General features: G+C 39.4%; 1 protein-coding gene across 2 annotated transcripts in view; it reads left to right on the top strand.

Annotated features, from left to right (window-relative positions):
- SYNE2 (spectrin repeat containing nuclear envelope protein 2) overlaps positions 1-16,589 on the top strand; it is a 307,891-nt gene that overhangs the window by 225,167 nt on the left and 66,135 nt on the right. For both annotated transcript variants that reach the window (XM_067733714.1, XM_067733724.1), the window contains 10 exons: positions 792-923; positions 3,585-3,781; positions 5,343-5,475; positions 6,886-7,068; positions 7,484-7,630; positions 9,306-9,482; positions 11,162-11,317; positions 12,788-12,940; positions 15,114-15,284; positions 15,764-15,894. In XM_067733714.1, coding sequence (XP_067589815.1) covers positions 792-923; positions 3,585-3,781; positions 5,343-5,475; positions 6,886-7,068; positions 7,484-7,630; positions 9,306-9,482; positions 11,162-11,317; positions 12,788-12,940; positions 15,114-15,284; positions 15,764-15,894 — 1,580 coding nt within the window. The remainder of the gene's footprint in view (positions 1-791; positions 924-3,584; positions 3,782-5,342; positions 5,476-6,885; positions 7,069-7,483; positions 7,631-9,305; positions 9,483-11,161; positions 11,318-12,787; positions 12,941-15,113; positions 15,285-15,763; positions 15,895-16,589) is intronic.

Genomic DNA, 16,589 nt, shown 5'->3' with positions numbered 1-16,589 from the left:
TAAGATCCCACATGCCCTGTGGCACAGCCAAATAGTTAATAAATAAGTTAAATAAAAAAAGACTCCATGAACCCAGTGAGTGCCCCTAACAGCCATGTCACCCGCTGTTTCACTAGCTATGAGAATTACTAAGGTGGTTAATTTTCCAGCAGGTAAGATTTCGCGTTCCTAAGTCAGCTCTGTAGAGTGCTGAGACCCTAGGGGTGGGCTTCTCTGGAACTAGAGAGAGCTAGGACAAGGCAGACTCAGGCTAAGGCAGTAGTTACTCCCCTGATGAAGCGTAAGCCCATAACTTCTCAAACAGCTTCTTCAAGCAGCACGGTAGGGTAATGGTTTGGGTCGTGTCTGTTGGGTAATGTTCGTAGGACTGGGGATTGGAGCAGGGAGCGTTGGGAGCAGCCTAACAGAAGCTTCTGTTGAAAAAGACTTTACAAGTTAACCCCTTCCTTTCCAAGTAAGAGAAAGGCTCTGAGGTCTCCACAGAGGTGCATGCTGAGAGTATCACTTTAACTTAATCCTATCATTCCCTACTCGATTTGACGAGACAAGCATAAAACCCTAATACCAACTGGATGTTTTAAAACCTGCTCCACAAAGCAGTGGAAGTGGAGTTGTTTCCCACCAGACACTGAGCTCTTACTAGGGTGGGTTATATCTCAGAAACCCCTGGAATCTGTGCTTTAATTTTGTACGGTCTCAGAGTTCATTTTTGTTTTTAGGATTAATTTTGTCATTATCTGGAACTAATCTAGAAAAAGCCCCCTGATGATCATGTGTTCTTAATTCTTTAGAAATGGGAAGAATTTGATGAAAACTACGCGTCTCTTGAAAAGGACCTGGAAATTCTTGTATCTACGTTGCCCTCTGTGAGTTTGGTGGAAGAGACAGAGGAAAGATTAATGGAAAGGACTTCATTTTATCAGGTATTTTGCTTCCACTTAAGCCGTCAAAGTCATTGTCTGTAGCACTTTGTATTTTTATTGTGTTTTGACTAAATTACTTGACTTTGAAGGTGAATGATTTGAATTGAAATGAAATATCATTCCTCACCCAACTCACAGTGAGACGTATTTGGGGAAACTGCAGATTTACTTGCGGGGTTCTTGACATAACCACATGTCTGACGTGGGGTCGGGACCTTGGTTTGAGTCCTGGCTCTCACTTATCACTTCGTCAGCTTTCTGTCCCTAAGCCTCAGTGTCTTTATCTGTGGCATGTAGGTAATCAAGCTGGTGCTACCAGTCTCTGGAGGTGGATGTCAGTGGGCGTGGACATGAGCTAAAGTATGGGAAGAACTTTGTAAACCACGGGCCTCTGAACATATTTTTAGTTTTATGACAACAGTGAAGCCCTGACTGGACATAGCCTATGAGACAAACAATAATCTGTTACCTGCCACCAGCGTTATAAAGAGACTTCAAACTTGAAATTTTTTCTTGTGTAATGTTTGGTATTGTTATTATCAAAGTCTCTGTGTCTCAAATTTCAATGCCATAGAAAAGATAAAACCTTAAAATGGTTTTCAAATGGTATTAAGAACATGACCAACAGATAAAAACAAGTTTTAAATATTTTCTGCAGAAACTGAAAATACTTAGTTTTAACTTTAGAATGTATGTGGTCAGAATCTGAGTTGTGCAGCTAGAGGTTGCTATCATATATCAACTTTAAAACTTCAAAGGCAGGTTTGTTGCCAGACCAGACCGAATGGAAGAAGAAAGCATGGAATACTTGGCAGGGTCCCACCATTCCTTGGAGGCACTTAAGCTCCTGTAAGGAACATTTTTCAGAGGCTGGAATGCTGTAGTTATGCTCTCTAGGTGTCTTGAAAGCTGCCATGGATATCTTTGCCATCTTGTCATATTGAGTTGAACTCAGATAAAGCTGAGTCTTATGGGGGCGGGAAGCTGCTCTTCAATTCTTTGTTAGCCTAGGGGTGCAGAAGGTACCACCTGAACAGCTGAAAGAATGCAGCTGAAAACAGATCGGTTTTAAACCTTATTATATATTAAGAAACAGTTCATATTAGCCAACCTGATAGAAGCCTGATTATTTCCCCAAGAGTAGCTATATACCTTAAACTATAACCTGTGATTCTGTTAAGTTAGAAATATTTTAAAAATCAAAATAATTGTTCTAAGACTTTTAAATACATTTGCCAGACTGAAAGAAGACAGATATCTAGTAAAGCACATCTCACTGATAGCGTTCCTTAGGTCATTATCGTCTTCTGCGTCATGGAGAGGTTTGTGTGTATCTTGATCAGGGGACGTCTGTGGGCCGGGAATGTAGGGTCAGTCCGTTGCATGGCCTCTGGTGTCGAACAAGCCGTGTTCCACTGCCAGTTGACACCTCACTGACCGAGTGACCAGTGCAGTCTGACTCCCGTGTATAAAATGGGAAAATTAAAACTTCTCATATATGAGGGCAACCCATGAAACAATAGCATTTCCATGTAACTGTAACAAAAGATATTTTGAAAAAAAAAAAAAAACTTTTCAGAGATGCTCTTAAGATGAAGTGTCTCACACTGAAGGCTTAGAAAATTAGAACCTTTTTTTTAAATTTATGTTGGACATTTTATTCTAGCCTGTGGACTTGGGCAGGCAGAAGGAGTTGCAGCTAGGAGTGGTGGAAAGGGCATTGGAGGTAGACTTTTTAATTAATTTTTTAAAAAGCTTAAGTTAATTGGAAAATAGCAAATGTTCTGTTTTGATCATAATTTATTTTTTAAGATTAAATTTAAGTAGCAGTCGGGGTATGTGTCATTAGCTGAACCCAACTACAGAAGATAATTGCCTTTAGACAGAGTTCTCTTCAGGGGGTCATTGCATTCACAGTTCTGAAGAATTTTTTTTTTTCATGAGGTTGAATTAGCAATGTGTTGTTTTCATTTATTCTTCTAAAATCCTCTTCTTTTCTCCCTCCTGAATCCTGATATCCAGAAGACTCTCAAAATGAGCTTTCCCCCTTACTGTTTGGGTCTAAAAGATGATAAAGAAATGTTTTCTTATTGATCCCCTTCATACCTAGGCCGCAATGTAAAATGCTTCCAGGTGCCCAGGCAGGAGAATGGAAATAAGGGTCACTGACTGGGTGGACAGTGGGAGGGCTGGTGGGGACAGTGGTGGAGGAGAACCCAGGAGAACAACCTCTTCCAAAGGAGCTTGCTGGAGCTTCCTGTTTTCCCTGAGTCACAGGAAATCTTGATTTCTATGTAAAATTTCTTGATTTTCAGAATAAGCTTTAGGTCACACAAAACCTCTCTGCAAGCTCAGTGTGCCCTGTAGACCATCACCTAGTTTCTAGGTGAAAGAAGTAACGATCAGATCTAAATCTGTGAATCTTCATTTTATATTGCATGTATAATCTGTGCAGTAGAAATGCATTGGACACTCTCATTGTGGAAGATAATTAATAATCCATTTATCATGTTTGTTCAGCCAGACTGCAAGAGTCTTGAGGGTTTGGAAAGTGTTACTGTTTCTTCAGTAGCCTCTACTGTAGGTTTTTCATGAAGTATTTGTGAATTGACTGGCTGATTTAATTTTTAAATCATTCATTCTATGACTTTATTTTATTAGCAAATAAAAAGAAACATCGATGAGAAGCATGCCCGGCTTTACCAGACTGTGAATGAAGGCAAACAGCTGGTGGTCTCCGTGAGCTGTCCCGAACTAGAGGGCCAGATTGCAAAACTGGAAGAGCAGTGGTTGTCCCTAAACAAAAAAATTGATCATGAACTACACAGACTGCAAACGCTTCTCAAGCATCTGCTCAGGTGTGGTTTCTTAGGGATTGATTGGCATCAGAAAAAGACCTCAGAGGGATTCTGCAGTCAACCAGATTTTACATGCCATCCCCCTGTTGTACAGTTTTTGACAGTCTAAAGCAGTTGAGTCCCTCTTCCAGGCTAAATGGGAACTAGAGTCTCTGATGCTAGTTTGCAAGACTCAGGATAATGTGTAATCACTCCTGTGGAAACTAGGAATTATGTTATAAAATTATACACGTTACCTTTATGCCATGATGTTGCTCTTTCCTACACTTTTCCAAATTTTTTTTTTTTCGGTACGCAGGCCTCTCACTGCTGTGGCCTCTCCCGTTGCGGAGCACAGGCTCCGGACGCGCAGGCCCAGCGGCCACGGCTCACGGGCCCAGCCGCTCCGTGGCATGTGGGATCTTCCCGGACCGGGGCACGAACCCGTGTCCCCTGCATCGGCAGGCGGACTCTCAACCACTGCGCCACCAGGGAAGCCCCCCAAATTTTTTTAAATCTTAAAAATAATTTTAGCTAATGGAATAGTTTGAAAAATTCTTTTCAGTTCTTCAAAGAATTTTTTTGCTTTAACTGATCAAATCGTTAAAAAAAATTTTTTTTTATTTTGTTTTGAAGTATACTTGATTTACAATGTTGTGTTAGTTTCTGGTGTATATAGCAAAGTGATTCATAATACATGTTCAGTAATATATATTCAGTCATATATATATATAATACATATATTCTTTTTCATATTCTTTTCCATTGTGGTTTAATAGGATACTGAATATAGTTCTGTGTGCTTTATAGCAGGACCTTGTTGTTTATCTATTTTATATATAGTAGTATGTATTTGTTAATCTCAAACTCCTAATTTATCCCTCCCCATCCCTTTCCCCTTTGGTGGCCATAAGTTTGTTTTCTATGTCTGTGAGTCTGTTTCTATATTGTGACTAAGTTCATTTTTATCATATTTTAGATTCCACATATAAGTGATATCATATGGTATTTGTCTTTCGCTTACTTCATTCTTGAAACCCTTGAAGAAGATAGAAAACATAGAACACTTAACCTCATTCTCTTTCCCACCTCTTAGGGAGGCTGTCTTAACCTAGAGAAGTTTAGAAGTTACAAGAGGGACCGCATTTTGCTTGGATATTTTCATTCCATCAGATAAATATATTGGCATCCAGCCAATAGCAATTCGCTATTATACAACTTATACCAATGCTGATTATATTTTTACTGTATACAAATCTATAGAGGACGTTTGATGAATAAAAATAATTTCTGTCCTTGCCTGTGGGTTTACTTTTGTATAGCTGTAATAAACTTTTAAAAGACTATTTTAGACTTTAAAATGCCTCTTTGTTCTTGATTCGTCATTATAGAGTCGTAGAAAATGACAGGAGCATCAGATTTGGGACCTGGGATTAAACAGGGTATAATTCTTTAAAAAAATCATGATTTTTCTGAGTAATAGGATTGGTCAACACAAGAAAATAAATGGTGAAACAGAAGAAAATATACGGGGGATGCAATCGTTTCTAATTTCCTTTCTCTCCCACTTTGCTCCTATTAGTTATAACAGAGATTCAGATCAGTTAACCAAGTGGTTGGAATCTTCTCAGCAAACTCTGAACTACTGGAAAGAGCAGTCCCTCAATGTGTCTCAGGACTTGGACACAATCAGAAGCAACATAAACAATTTTTTTGTAAGTTGTAATACAATATGCTCAGGTAATTGTTGGTTAGAAAAAAATATCGGGGGAAAATTAGGAGAGTTGGTGTGATAGTTTCCATAATCATTTGTAGATAAGGGGTAAAACTTGGGCTAATAGCAGCTGCATTCTTCAAACTTAGAACTATTTGTTTATACTATTGATGTATATGCTTATAATAATGATAAAGTATATTTTAAATTGACACTATAAAATATATATATATTTAAAACTTGCCCTGACATGGGGCATGTTTTACAAGTGCAGAAAATAACTCCCCTACCTGCCCCCTAAAACCTCACAGGATTATTAATTCATAAATGTTAGCTAATAAATACATGGTTTTAAATTGTTATATACAGAATTGATGTTTCTACTAAAATGTTATTGTACTGTTGTTTTAAGGAGTTTTTTTTGAAGAAAAGAAAGTATTAATTTTGTGATATAAATTATACTTTGAGACCTTTTCGTCTTTTCCCTTAGTCTTTTCTCCATTTTTCGTATTTTGTAGCTATGATTACTCACTTTGCTATTAAAATATAAATATTTTTTAAATATACTGGGAAAAACCCTGTAAGTACCAGGAAAGATTTCAGATATTTTAGTTAAAAATTTGTTGTGTTTAGTTCATTTAATATGAACTTTAAAAAAAAATGAACGTAGTGCTGTGTTCCGTATTTTCTTTTTATAGTTGAAATGATGATTTGTCTATTTTAAAAAATATTAATCCATTAGATTATAAGCCACTCAAGGGGCAGGAACTCCATCTCTTTTGTTCCCCACCATATATCAAATGCCTGGAACAGTGCCTGACACTTAGCAGGAAAAATGTGTGTGTGTGTGTGTGTGTGTGCGCGCGTGCTCACATGTGAGCACATATACACATGCATACATACACATATAAATATTTACTATTTGAATTAAATTCATTTATTTAGTTTTGGACTCTAACCAGTTATTCTGACTCTTAGTTACTCCATGCCTTATTTATTTATTATTTATATTTATCTGTTTATTTATTTTTTTGGCTGTGTTGGGTCTTCGTTGCTGGGCGTGGGCTTTCTCTAGTTGCGGTGAGCGGGGGCTACTCTTCATTGCGGTGCGCGGGCTCCTCATTGCGGTGGTTTCTCTTGTTGCGGAACACAGGCTCTAGGCGCACGGGCTTCAGTAGTTGTGGCACGCGGGCTCAGTAGTTGTGGCTCATGGGCTCTAGAGCGCAGGCTCAGTAGTTGCGGTGCATGGGCTTAGTTGCTCTGCGGCATGTGGGATCTTCCCAGGCCAGGGTTTGAACCCATGTCCCCTGCATTGGCAGGCGGATTCTTAACCACTGCGCCACCAGGGAAGTCCTTCCATGACACATTTAAATTTTAAAAGTTTCTAAACTTTGAAACTGTTTCCTTTTAGGAGTTTTCAAAGGAACTTGATGAAAAGTCCTCCTTGAAAACTGCAGTTCTAAGTACTGGGAACCAACTTCTTCACCTGAAAGAAGCTGATACGGCGACACTGAGAGCTTCTTTAGCACAGTTTGAACAAAAGTGGACAATGCTCATAACTCAACTTCCTGACATCCAAGAAAAACTTCACCAGGTAAGTAGTTAAAAACCCAACATTTGAATTAGCATTCACTTGTTAGCTCACAACTCTTTTAAAATCATTTCTCTGACTCAGTAATTTTCATTGACACCACCTATCTTTTCTCTGGCACCACTGAATATAGGTCTTAATTACTGGACTCTCCTCCAGTGGAATCTTTCTTAAGAGAGAAATCAGGCTTAATTACTTTATTTCCCAGTTTATCTGCACCACTGTGTTAGTTTATGTGAAGGTCATTGTCATTGTTTTGGGGTCACTTATTCTGAGCTTGAATGCTGGGTTTGTTTTTGTGAGTAACCTGCATAATTATGTGGCAAGACCTTTTATCAAACCAGATATTATCTTAAGTGATGCCCTGATTCATTTTGTTAACTGCAGGTAATTAAATGGAAATATTTTGATTTTGCAGCTTCAGATGGAGAAATTGCCATCTCGTAAAGCAATAACAGAAATGATTAACTGGATGAACAATGTGGAACATCAAACTGCAGATGAAGACTCTGAGCATTCACTGAGTTCTGCATCTCAAGTTAAAAATCTTCTTCACAAGTACAAGGTAATTATACAAAAAAGCCAGAAGCCTTTTCATTAAATAAAGAAGGCAAGTCAGTTGGAAGGGAAATACTGAACAAAGAGGCATGGAGGATATTATTTAGAAAAACTAATTCTAAGGGTGGGGAATGGGATGGTGGATGATTCTAGAGAGAGGAGTTAGTATACTTGCTCTTATTCTGCCCAGTTTCCTTTGGTAGCGCCCATCACCACAGGACAGAATCCAAGCTTTTAACTGGCTCTGGCTCTTCATTTCCCCACATAAACCCTGGACTCTGCCTGAACCAAATCCTTTGCAGTCCCTCCACCGCCCCTGGCGCTCTCTTGCTCGTGCTTTTGCTTTTGTACGTGCTGTACCTTTGGCCTGGAATTCCAGTGTCCTGCTTTTAGCTGTAGGAATCTTCTTAGTCATCCTTCAAGAGTCAGTTCAAGTATCTCCTCATTTGGAAATCTACCCTGACTCTCCCAGCCAGATCGGTTTACTTTCCAGGATTAGGTGTCTCCATGGTGCTATCAATAGTTCGTGTCACCCGGTATTATAATTATTTTCTTACTTGCCTATCTCCCCACCTTGACTTAGCTTCTTGAGAGCAGGGACTCCTCCTTTACCTCCCTGAAACAGCACACCTAGCCCAACACCTGGCATCCAATAGGTGTTAAGTAAATGTTCTTTGGATAAGAGAATACGTAAGGAAAAGTTGATATCCTTCTACAAATAGATAGGGATGTGGCCTTCTCCACGATATTTGATTTCAAGTAGATTTAACTAACATTTAACAAGCCACGCACAAACACTTATTGTGTGCCAGGCAAGGTGTTCGCCACTAGGAACACAAAGATGAATGAAGACTCCGGTCATTGCTTTCCAAGACCTCATAGGCTAATGGATGTAGCCTCTGGTAGGCAGAAGATGAATGGCTTAATCACAAAGCATGGTATTAGCAAGGATTTCCTTTTTATATCCTATCCCATCCTAACTTCAGTGAGTAGTACAGTCTGTAGAGGGCCTATGTGTATTTTTCTCACAGGCCCTAGTAACCTAGCACATAGTTTTACCCTTGGATGTCTGCTATGGAGGTGCTGGAACTTGCCAGAATAAACCCAACAAGTATCAGCCTTAACAGAAACATGCGTGGCCCTGGGAGGGTTTAGGATTGCTCTAGAACTTAAAGTCATCCAAACGGGGAGGCCTAGACGGTCCGCAGAGGAAGAGAAGCTCCCTAAACTGGCAGAGCTCCTTAAAGGTGTCCTGGGTTCTCTGGGAGAGTCTTAACTTCAGACTTCCCATCCTGTCATTTCCATGAGCCCACAGGATGGCTCTGAATTCCAGTGGAGCTCTCGGGAAGCCTCTCAAAGGAATCCTTTGTCAGACTCTGGGTCTTGATTTTGGTTCCTATGATGCAACTACCATACATGGTACCATCTTTGACTTTTCAGTCTGTTTGAAAGCGGTGAGTCTCTCTGTTCCCAGGAATGTGTAATTCCCCAAAAGACTCTCCACTCAAATAAAGCAGATGCGTGGTGGGGTTGGGGGAGGGTAGAACATAGCTCCAGACAGGTGCCTCTTGATTACTGGGTGGGAGCCTGGCGCCCCCTACAGTGCACCAAAGGAGAGGTCCAGTTCATCTGCTTCAATTCAGGCTTTGGTGGTTTAATTTTGTTTTCTTTGTTCATTTTAGGAGTTTAGAATGGAAATGGACTATAAACAATGGATAGTTGACTTTGTTAACCAGTCAGTACTTCAGTTAAGCACCTGTGATGTGGAAAGTAAGCGCTATGAGAGAACAGAGTTTGCAGAGCATCTCGGAGAGATGAACCGCCAATGGCACCGGGTCCATGGAACACTGAATGGAAAGGTGAGCTCATGGTCACAGCTTGATGTATGATTTAGCCTTTGCAAAATACCACTTTCTGAAAAATTTTAAAAGACATTTGTGGGACCTCCCTGTTGGTCCAGTGGTTAAGACTCCACACTCCACTGCAGGGGGCATGGGTTCAATCCCTGGTCGGGGAACTAATATCCTGCATGCTGCATGGAGTGGCCAAAAATAATTAATTAAAAAAAACAAAAAGACATTTGTCTGGTTTACTTACAGTTAAACCTAGTAATCATCTCAATTCTAGCCCCTTTTAAATCCTGTCCTCCATTGGTGCATATAAGAGTTGGAAATAGTTTTTATATTTCTTTGCGATTTCTTAGTAGGAAATTGACTTAGGCAAGTGAAGAGGAGAAATGTTATTTAAGAAGATGTCGAGTATTACATGAGGCTACTAAATGGTCAGAAGTTTCGACATTTTCTGTGAAAGTAGATGTTAAAAAGCAGCAAAGCTATTTCAGCTTTAGAAAGATTATAAAAAGGAAGAAAAATGTATATGGCTTCTTGGTGGCTTTTCATTCCATGACCGAAAAGATTAAGCACACTTATTCTTGGGAAAATATTTAATATTTATATACAATAGTGAAAATCGGTTGATTTCTTTATTGTGTGGAGAATGCATACAAATAGATTCATACAATTAAGATTTGATGGACAAAGAACATGAGCAGATAATTCACAAAAGAGAAAATTATAATTGGCAAATAAATATGGAAAGGTTACCACTTTAATTGTCAGACATTTGAAATAAACATTAATAACATTATACACTTACTAAATTAGAAAAACTTAAGATAAAGATAAAAGCCCAAGGCTTTCACATTCAAACATTGCAGATAATGGCTCACATAGCCTTTTGGAAAGCATTCAGAAAATTTCAAGAACCATAATAATCATCTTATCTCTTAACCCAGCAGTCCACTTCTTTTACATTTATTTTAAGTAGACAGTCCTTCAAAAAGGAAAAGATATGTGCACCAAGTGTTCAATTCAACATTATTTATTCGGGTGAAAAATGTAGACTGCCTGAATTTCCAACTCGAGAGAAATAACTAATCAAATTATATAGTGTCCATTTGATGAAATACTGGACAGCAAGTCATGACAGAAAGCGCCTATGGCATATGAAAAGAAGTATAAAACATTATATATACTATGATTGTAACCTCTAATAAACCTTGTAAGCATTAAAAATGAGAAGAATCACAGACATTTAAAAAATATTACTTTATTAAATTGATGCATTATTTGTGATATTCTTTATATTGACAGTTTTTAAGTGAGTCTAATGAAGAGAGTCTGGGGGGAAAAAATTTCTTAAGCTTTACATATATCAATAGATGATGCAATGAAAAAATATTGAGTGTTAGCAACATGATTTTGTTTTGTACAGATATTGTGGAACTCCAGAACAGCCAGCTTTCTTATCAGGTTAGCTTTCATTTCAAATGTTAGATTTTTTTTAAAAAGGAGAAAATAATTCATATTTCCTGACTTATGAATCTTTATTCCAAAAGTTTTTGGGAAATCTTGTGCAAAACGTTAGAAATCTGAGAAGAAACAAAATTATCCTATTAAAAATAACATATCACGACATTTACATTTTAAACATGTGGTTTAAAATAAGAAAGTTTTATTTTCTTATTCATAACTGGTAGATACAACAATTAGAACAACTTTTGGAAAGTATCACTGAGAATGAAAACAAAATACAGATTCTGAACAACTGGATGGAGGCACAAGAGGAGAGACTGAACACTTTACAGAAACCTGAAAGTGTGGTCTCGGTGCAGAAGACACTCCTGGATTGTCAGGTGAGAAGACACACAGCACCTGTCCAGTGTGGCTTGGTCAGGCTGTTAGTTACCACGCCTGCCCCAGGGAGCAGGGCAAGCTGCTGTAGTTTCTGAGGGTTCTCCTCAAAGCCCCCAGCTACTTAACTCTCTTCTATAAAATAGATGTGTCCATGTGTTTTACAGAACTGCAAAATGCTGTTTTTAAATGATAAACAGAAGTATTTTCATGGTTATGGTAGTTCTTAAGAGATTTGAATGCTACTCCTAAGAAAAAAATGTTGGGAGTTCCCTGGCAGTCCAGTGGTTAGGATTCAGTGCTTTCACTGCTATGGCCTGGGTTCAGTCCCTGGTTGGGGAACTAGGATCTCACAAGCCGCACGGTGCAGACAAAAAAAAAAGTTCCACGGGAATTTTGATTTTGATGTTTTCCAGTTTTTGTGTTTTTATTAATTTCTCCACTATTTACAAAATTACTCTGAAGCCTCCATGAGTTTTAGTATTTCTTTCTGTTTCTTCAGAGGAAAATGGTTTTATTTTACCTACTGTGTAATGTGTTCTCAAAGGACTACTTTTCCCTCAGAACCACTGTCTAAATCCCATTTGGGCTGGAGCATGTTGGCTGTGCCCTTTTTTCGTTCAGTCATCATTTGCCAGGTCACTTGGTCTTTGAGGTGCCCTTACCCAAACGTGCGTTTACTCCTCCCTCCCCACCGCCCTGATTGTGTCACTCCTGTTGAGAGCAGTTCCACTGTCCCAGAGCTGTAGACGGCACAGGTTACGTGGGTTCTGCACCGCCTACAGAAAGGCATGGAGCTTCTCACTGTTGGGGCTGGAAAGTCGGCTCAGACCCCTGTTCTACTTAGAAGGTTACAGAATGATACTGGATATAGTATATGGGCAGCAACACCTCCATAAGAGATCTTTTCAGATGGTCGTATCCTGTTTCTAACTACCCACTAGCCATTTCCCTTTTAGAGTGTTTACAGCCACCTCCTGACTGGAAGCTCAGTGCTCTAGCACCCCCAGCCGGCCGCCCTGCTTTCACCTGAGTGCTAAGTTACTCAGGCCTGGGATGTCATCACTATTTTCCAGATGGGAAAATGCAGACTTGGCAGTTTGATGACTTAACGCTTGGTCCAACAGCCAGTACAGGGCAGACGTGGAATGGAAACTATATCTCCTAGACTCTTTCTACTATACCATGATGATAAGGACTTGCTACCTAGACGCTTCTAAAATCTAGAGCCATGTAATAATGGAAAGTATTGTAAAACCTCATATTGTAATATTGTAAATTCATATTACAAAATTTCACTGTAAAAATTGAATTGAGAGTGTGATATGATTAAAATGTCTTCTGTGTAATGTTATTAAATTATATACTCTATTGGCATTATTACTTGAAAAGTGCAGACTCCTACCTCTTACCCCTTATTAATTGTTTTGTAATATTGTGCATATGAAAACCTTTTCCTCTTGCCCTTCCAGGATATAGAAAATCAACTTGCAGTTAAATCCAAAGCATTGGATGAATTGAGACAAAGTTACCTGACTTCAGAGAGTGGGACAATGCCATTGCTGGAAGATACAGCATCTAGAATTGATGAGTTATTTCAAAAGAAAAACAGTGTTATCAACCAGGTACTAGAATTCATTTACAGCGTACTATTTCTCTCCACGTATCCTTCTTTTACCTTATTTCTTGTTTGATAATGGACACTCGCTCCATACCAAAAACTGAAAAGTTGCTGTGAAAACTACTGAAGTGAAGTAGAGAAAAACATTTCAGATCTCTCATTTTTTTCCTTCACTTGATACTCAGAGGCAAAGTCACCAAATTCCCACATCCTTGGCAAGCTAGAAGTCCACCTGGTTATCTTTGTTTTGTCTAATGTACTCACACACACAAAAATGTCTCCACCCCCAACCCCAAACCCAGCAGAGCATCTGGCGTTGTTTCTTGGCCAGATATACAGGAGCAGTTATGAAGAAGCAGCTCAGATTCCCCACACCCAGGGAGATGCCTCAGGGAGGGCGTGATCCTATCGCATGTAGCCTCTATTAAGCTAGAAGCATGGTCAGCCTAGGGAAAACTCCAGAGGTGGGGAGAAACAGCATGTGGTGAGGAGAAAGCGTAGAAGACTGTGGAAGACGTCTGGTAATTGTATGAAAGGCATGTCAAAGTCTGCATTTACCCCTTCTGGGAGGAAGAACACCAAAAGACAAAGGGCAGGCATCCTCAGACACTGCAACTTTGACATTTCCCCACAAATGGAGGGAGAAATTGTAAATACTAACCTATTATAGGTGTGTCCATGTTTCCCAGAGAGTCTTTATTGTGGATTATTTGTCATCTACTAAAATCTACATTCAACCATTTGTTCCAAGGGAGAATTGGGAATAACCCATGTAAATGAAATCCATAGGTGACCCTCAGCCTCATTCTTCCCCCAGGACTCAGGCAGAAAAGTAGGGGTGAGCTTAACATATATATCTGTGTGAGTCATTTGTTAACATATCTTTTGTGAGGCACTGTGCTCACTGCCAAGGGTGCAATGATAAGAAAATAAATGGTTCTTACCCTCAAGATGCTCACAGGCTGCAGGAGGATAGCTGCAATAAAAAGACAGACAGTAACAAGTGTTGACAAGGATATGGAGACATTAAAACCCTCCTACACTGCTGGGAATGTGTGTGTATAGGTTTTTTTGTGAACATATGCTTTCAGTTCTCTTGGGCATATACCTAAGAGTAGAATTAGTGGGTCATATGGTAACTCTATACAGTATTTAAGTTCTTGAGGGACTGCCAAACTTTTCTACAGAAGCTGCACCACTTTGCACTTCCATCAGCAGTGTATGAGCATTCCCATTTTTCCATAGTCTCGCCGGTACTAGTTATTATCCAACTTTGATTATAGCCATCCTGGTGGTTGTGAAGGGGTATCTCATGGTTTTGATTTCTATTTCTCTAATGACTGTGGATGTTGAGTGTCTTTTCATATGCTTATTGGCCATTTGTATATATTCTTTAGAGAGATGGCTGTTCAATCCTTTGTCCATTTTTGAGTTTGGTTGTCTTTTTATTGTTGAGATATAAGTGTTCTTTACATAATATATAAAGATTTATATACTTGTATATTCTCGATTGTGTCAGAGATCATTTAAATGCTTCAATTTTCAACCTTTCATAGTTATCAAAACACATTAAAGAATAAAATATGGCCACCATTGCATTTCCTCCTGCTTTGCACTTGCCCATCATTTTGGCCAAGCATGATGCTCTCCAAGTTTTGCTTGCTCTCCAGTAGTAACCAGACTTAAGTGCCGGGTAACACAGGTTGACACTTTACATTTATGATGCTTTACAGTTTTCAGAGCATTTTCACAGACACTATTTTCTTTATGTTTTCATTTATTATATCTGTTTTGTGGAGGAAGAAATAGACTCAAGGATTAAATAACTTGCCCAAGGTCAGAAAGCTAATAGGGTGTCCCTGAAATGTATATTCTGAGATTCTGATTCCTCAATCAGTGTTTTTTCCCTGGGCTGTCCCTCTGTAGGCTGAACTCTCTGTGCTGGGGGCTCTGGTCTCAGGGCTCTTTTCCATTCAGCTACTCTAAAACGTAGCCTTCTTTGATATTTCTTGTTCATTGACCCACCCTTCTCACCTTCAGTGAATCACTGAAGCTCCACTCTCAAATTAAAATGCCAAAATTGGATACGGTGGTAGAGTCCTTAGGAGGGGGAAACAAAAAAGATGAGAGAGCCTCTTGTCGATGATTTCCTAAATATGTTTCTACTTTTTGTATAGGTCAATGAGCTCAAGACCTCCATGCAGTCTGTTTTACAGGAGTGGAAGACTTATGATAAACTCTATGATGAAGTGAATATGATGACGATTCGATTCTGGTACTGCATGGAACACAGCAAACCTGTGGTTTTATCATTAGAGGCCTTGAGGTGCCAGGTGCAGAACCTTCAGGTATATTAACCAGATCTTGGCACAATGCATTATTGGCAGAAAATCTCCAATGGAAGGAAGCACAGAAATGAACACAATTACTATTATGTTCTCCACAGAGAAACACGAAACAGTATTTTAAACAGCAGCATCAAAAGTATAACTTGAAATTTCAAAATGAATGACATGAACCAAATGAGTGAAACTTGGTACAAGTATACTGTGAATTTTTCTTCATCTTTCATGTCCATATTATTTCACAATTTAAAGGTTTGGGTTTGGGGTGTTTTTTTTTTTTTAAGTATGCTATTTCAAGTGCTAGCCCCATGAAAGAATGCCTTCTCAGTTTTCTTCTTCACATTTCTGGTAATTTATCCCTGTCCTATTAAAGTTTGAGTGTTAACATTATTGTGGTATAGCGGCAAGTGTTGACCAGCTGCTGCCTTCTTTGGACGAGGCCAGGCTGTTTTGCAACTGACATTCCTGCTCTGTCCTCCTAGACTCTTCAAGATGAAGCTGAGAGCAGTGAAGGGAGTTGGAAGAAACTCCAGGAGGTTATTGGAAAACTCAAAGATTACTGCCCCTCAGTTGCTGAAATAATTCAAGAGAAATGCCAAAATACTCACACAAGGTACACTTTAAGATGCAATTTGAATGGTAGAGCAGATATTTTTATCTTAATGACGTGTGACAAATGAAGGGACGTAGGCTGGGTAAAGCCTTCTTAATCATCTGAGATAACTGGTTTCATACTATTCTGGTCTCTCCTGCTTGGAAGGATCTTGTTCACGTAAGATTTGACGTTGTGAAGGCTATTACTTGCCTTGTACAAGTGTTTGGTATAATCAATCTAGAAGTGTCCTAAGTACAGCCCCAGTGTAGCCACGTTCAGTGGACATAGGCTAAATGCCCAATGCGATCCTCAAGGGCACCAAAATCAACAGGGAGAAACAGGCTAAGGGGTGGCCACGTGGGCAGTCTGTCTCACTGGAAACATTATAAGGTGGAAGTAAGGGGATGTTAGAATACATCTCAGGAGATATTTGTGAGGTTGGGAGGCATTCTTTGATGAACTACTTATGATAGAAAACTCCTTCTAAGGAGTGTGGCCCTGGTTGATTGTGAGGCTTTTATGTAGCTGGATGGGATATGAAAGTTGGCCCAAAGCTGATTTGTTCCAGACAGTGGCGAAGAGATTAAGCTACCCTCAGTGGCCTTCTCCACTCTTCCTTCCTGCAGATTCAACCTCTCCTATAAACCAATTTTGAATATATGTTGAACAAGGGACACCACATTTATGTACCCTGCAGTGGTGTCCTCAGCCCT

This window comes from Pseudorca crassidens, chromosome 1 (assembly GCF_039906515.1).
Source record: "Pseudorca crassidens isolate mPseCra1 chromosome 1, mPseCra1.hap1, whole genome shotgun sequence".
NCBI lineage: Eukaryota > Metazoa > Chordata > Mammalia > Artiodactyla > Delphinidae > Pseudorca > Pseudorca crassidens.
This window is presented reverse-complemented; position numbering and strand designations above follow the sequence as displayed.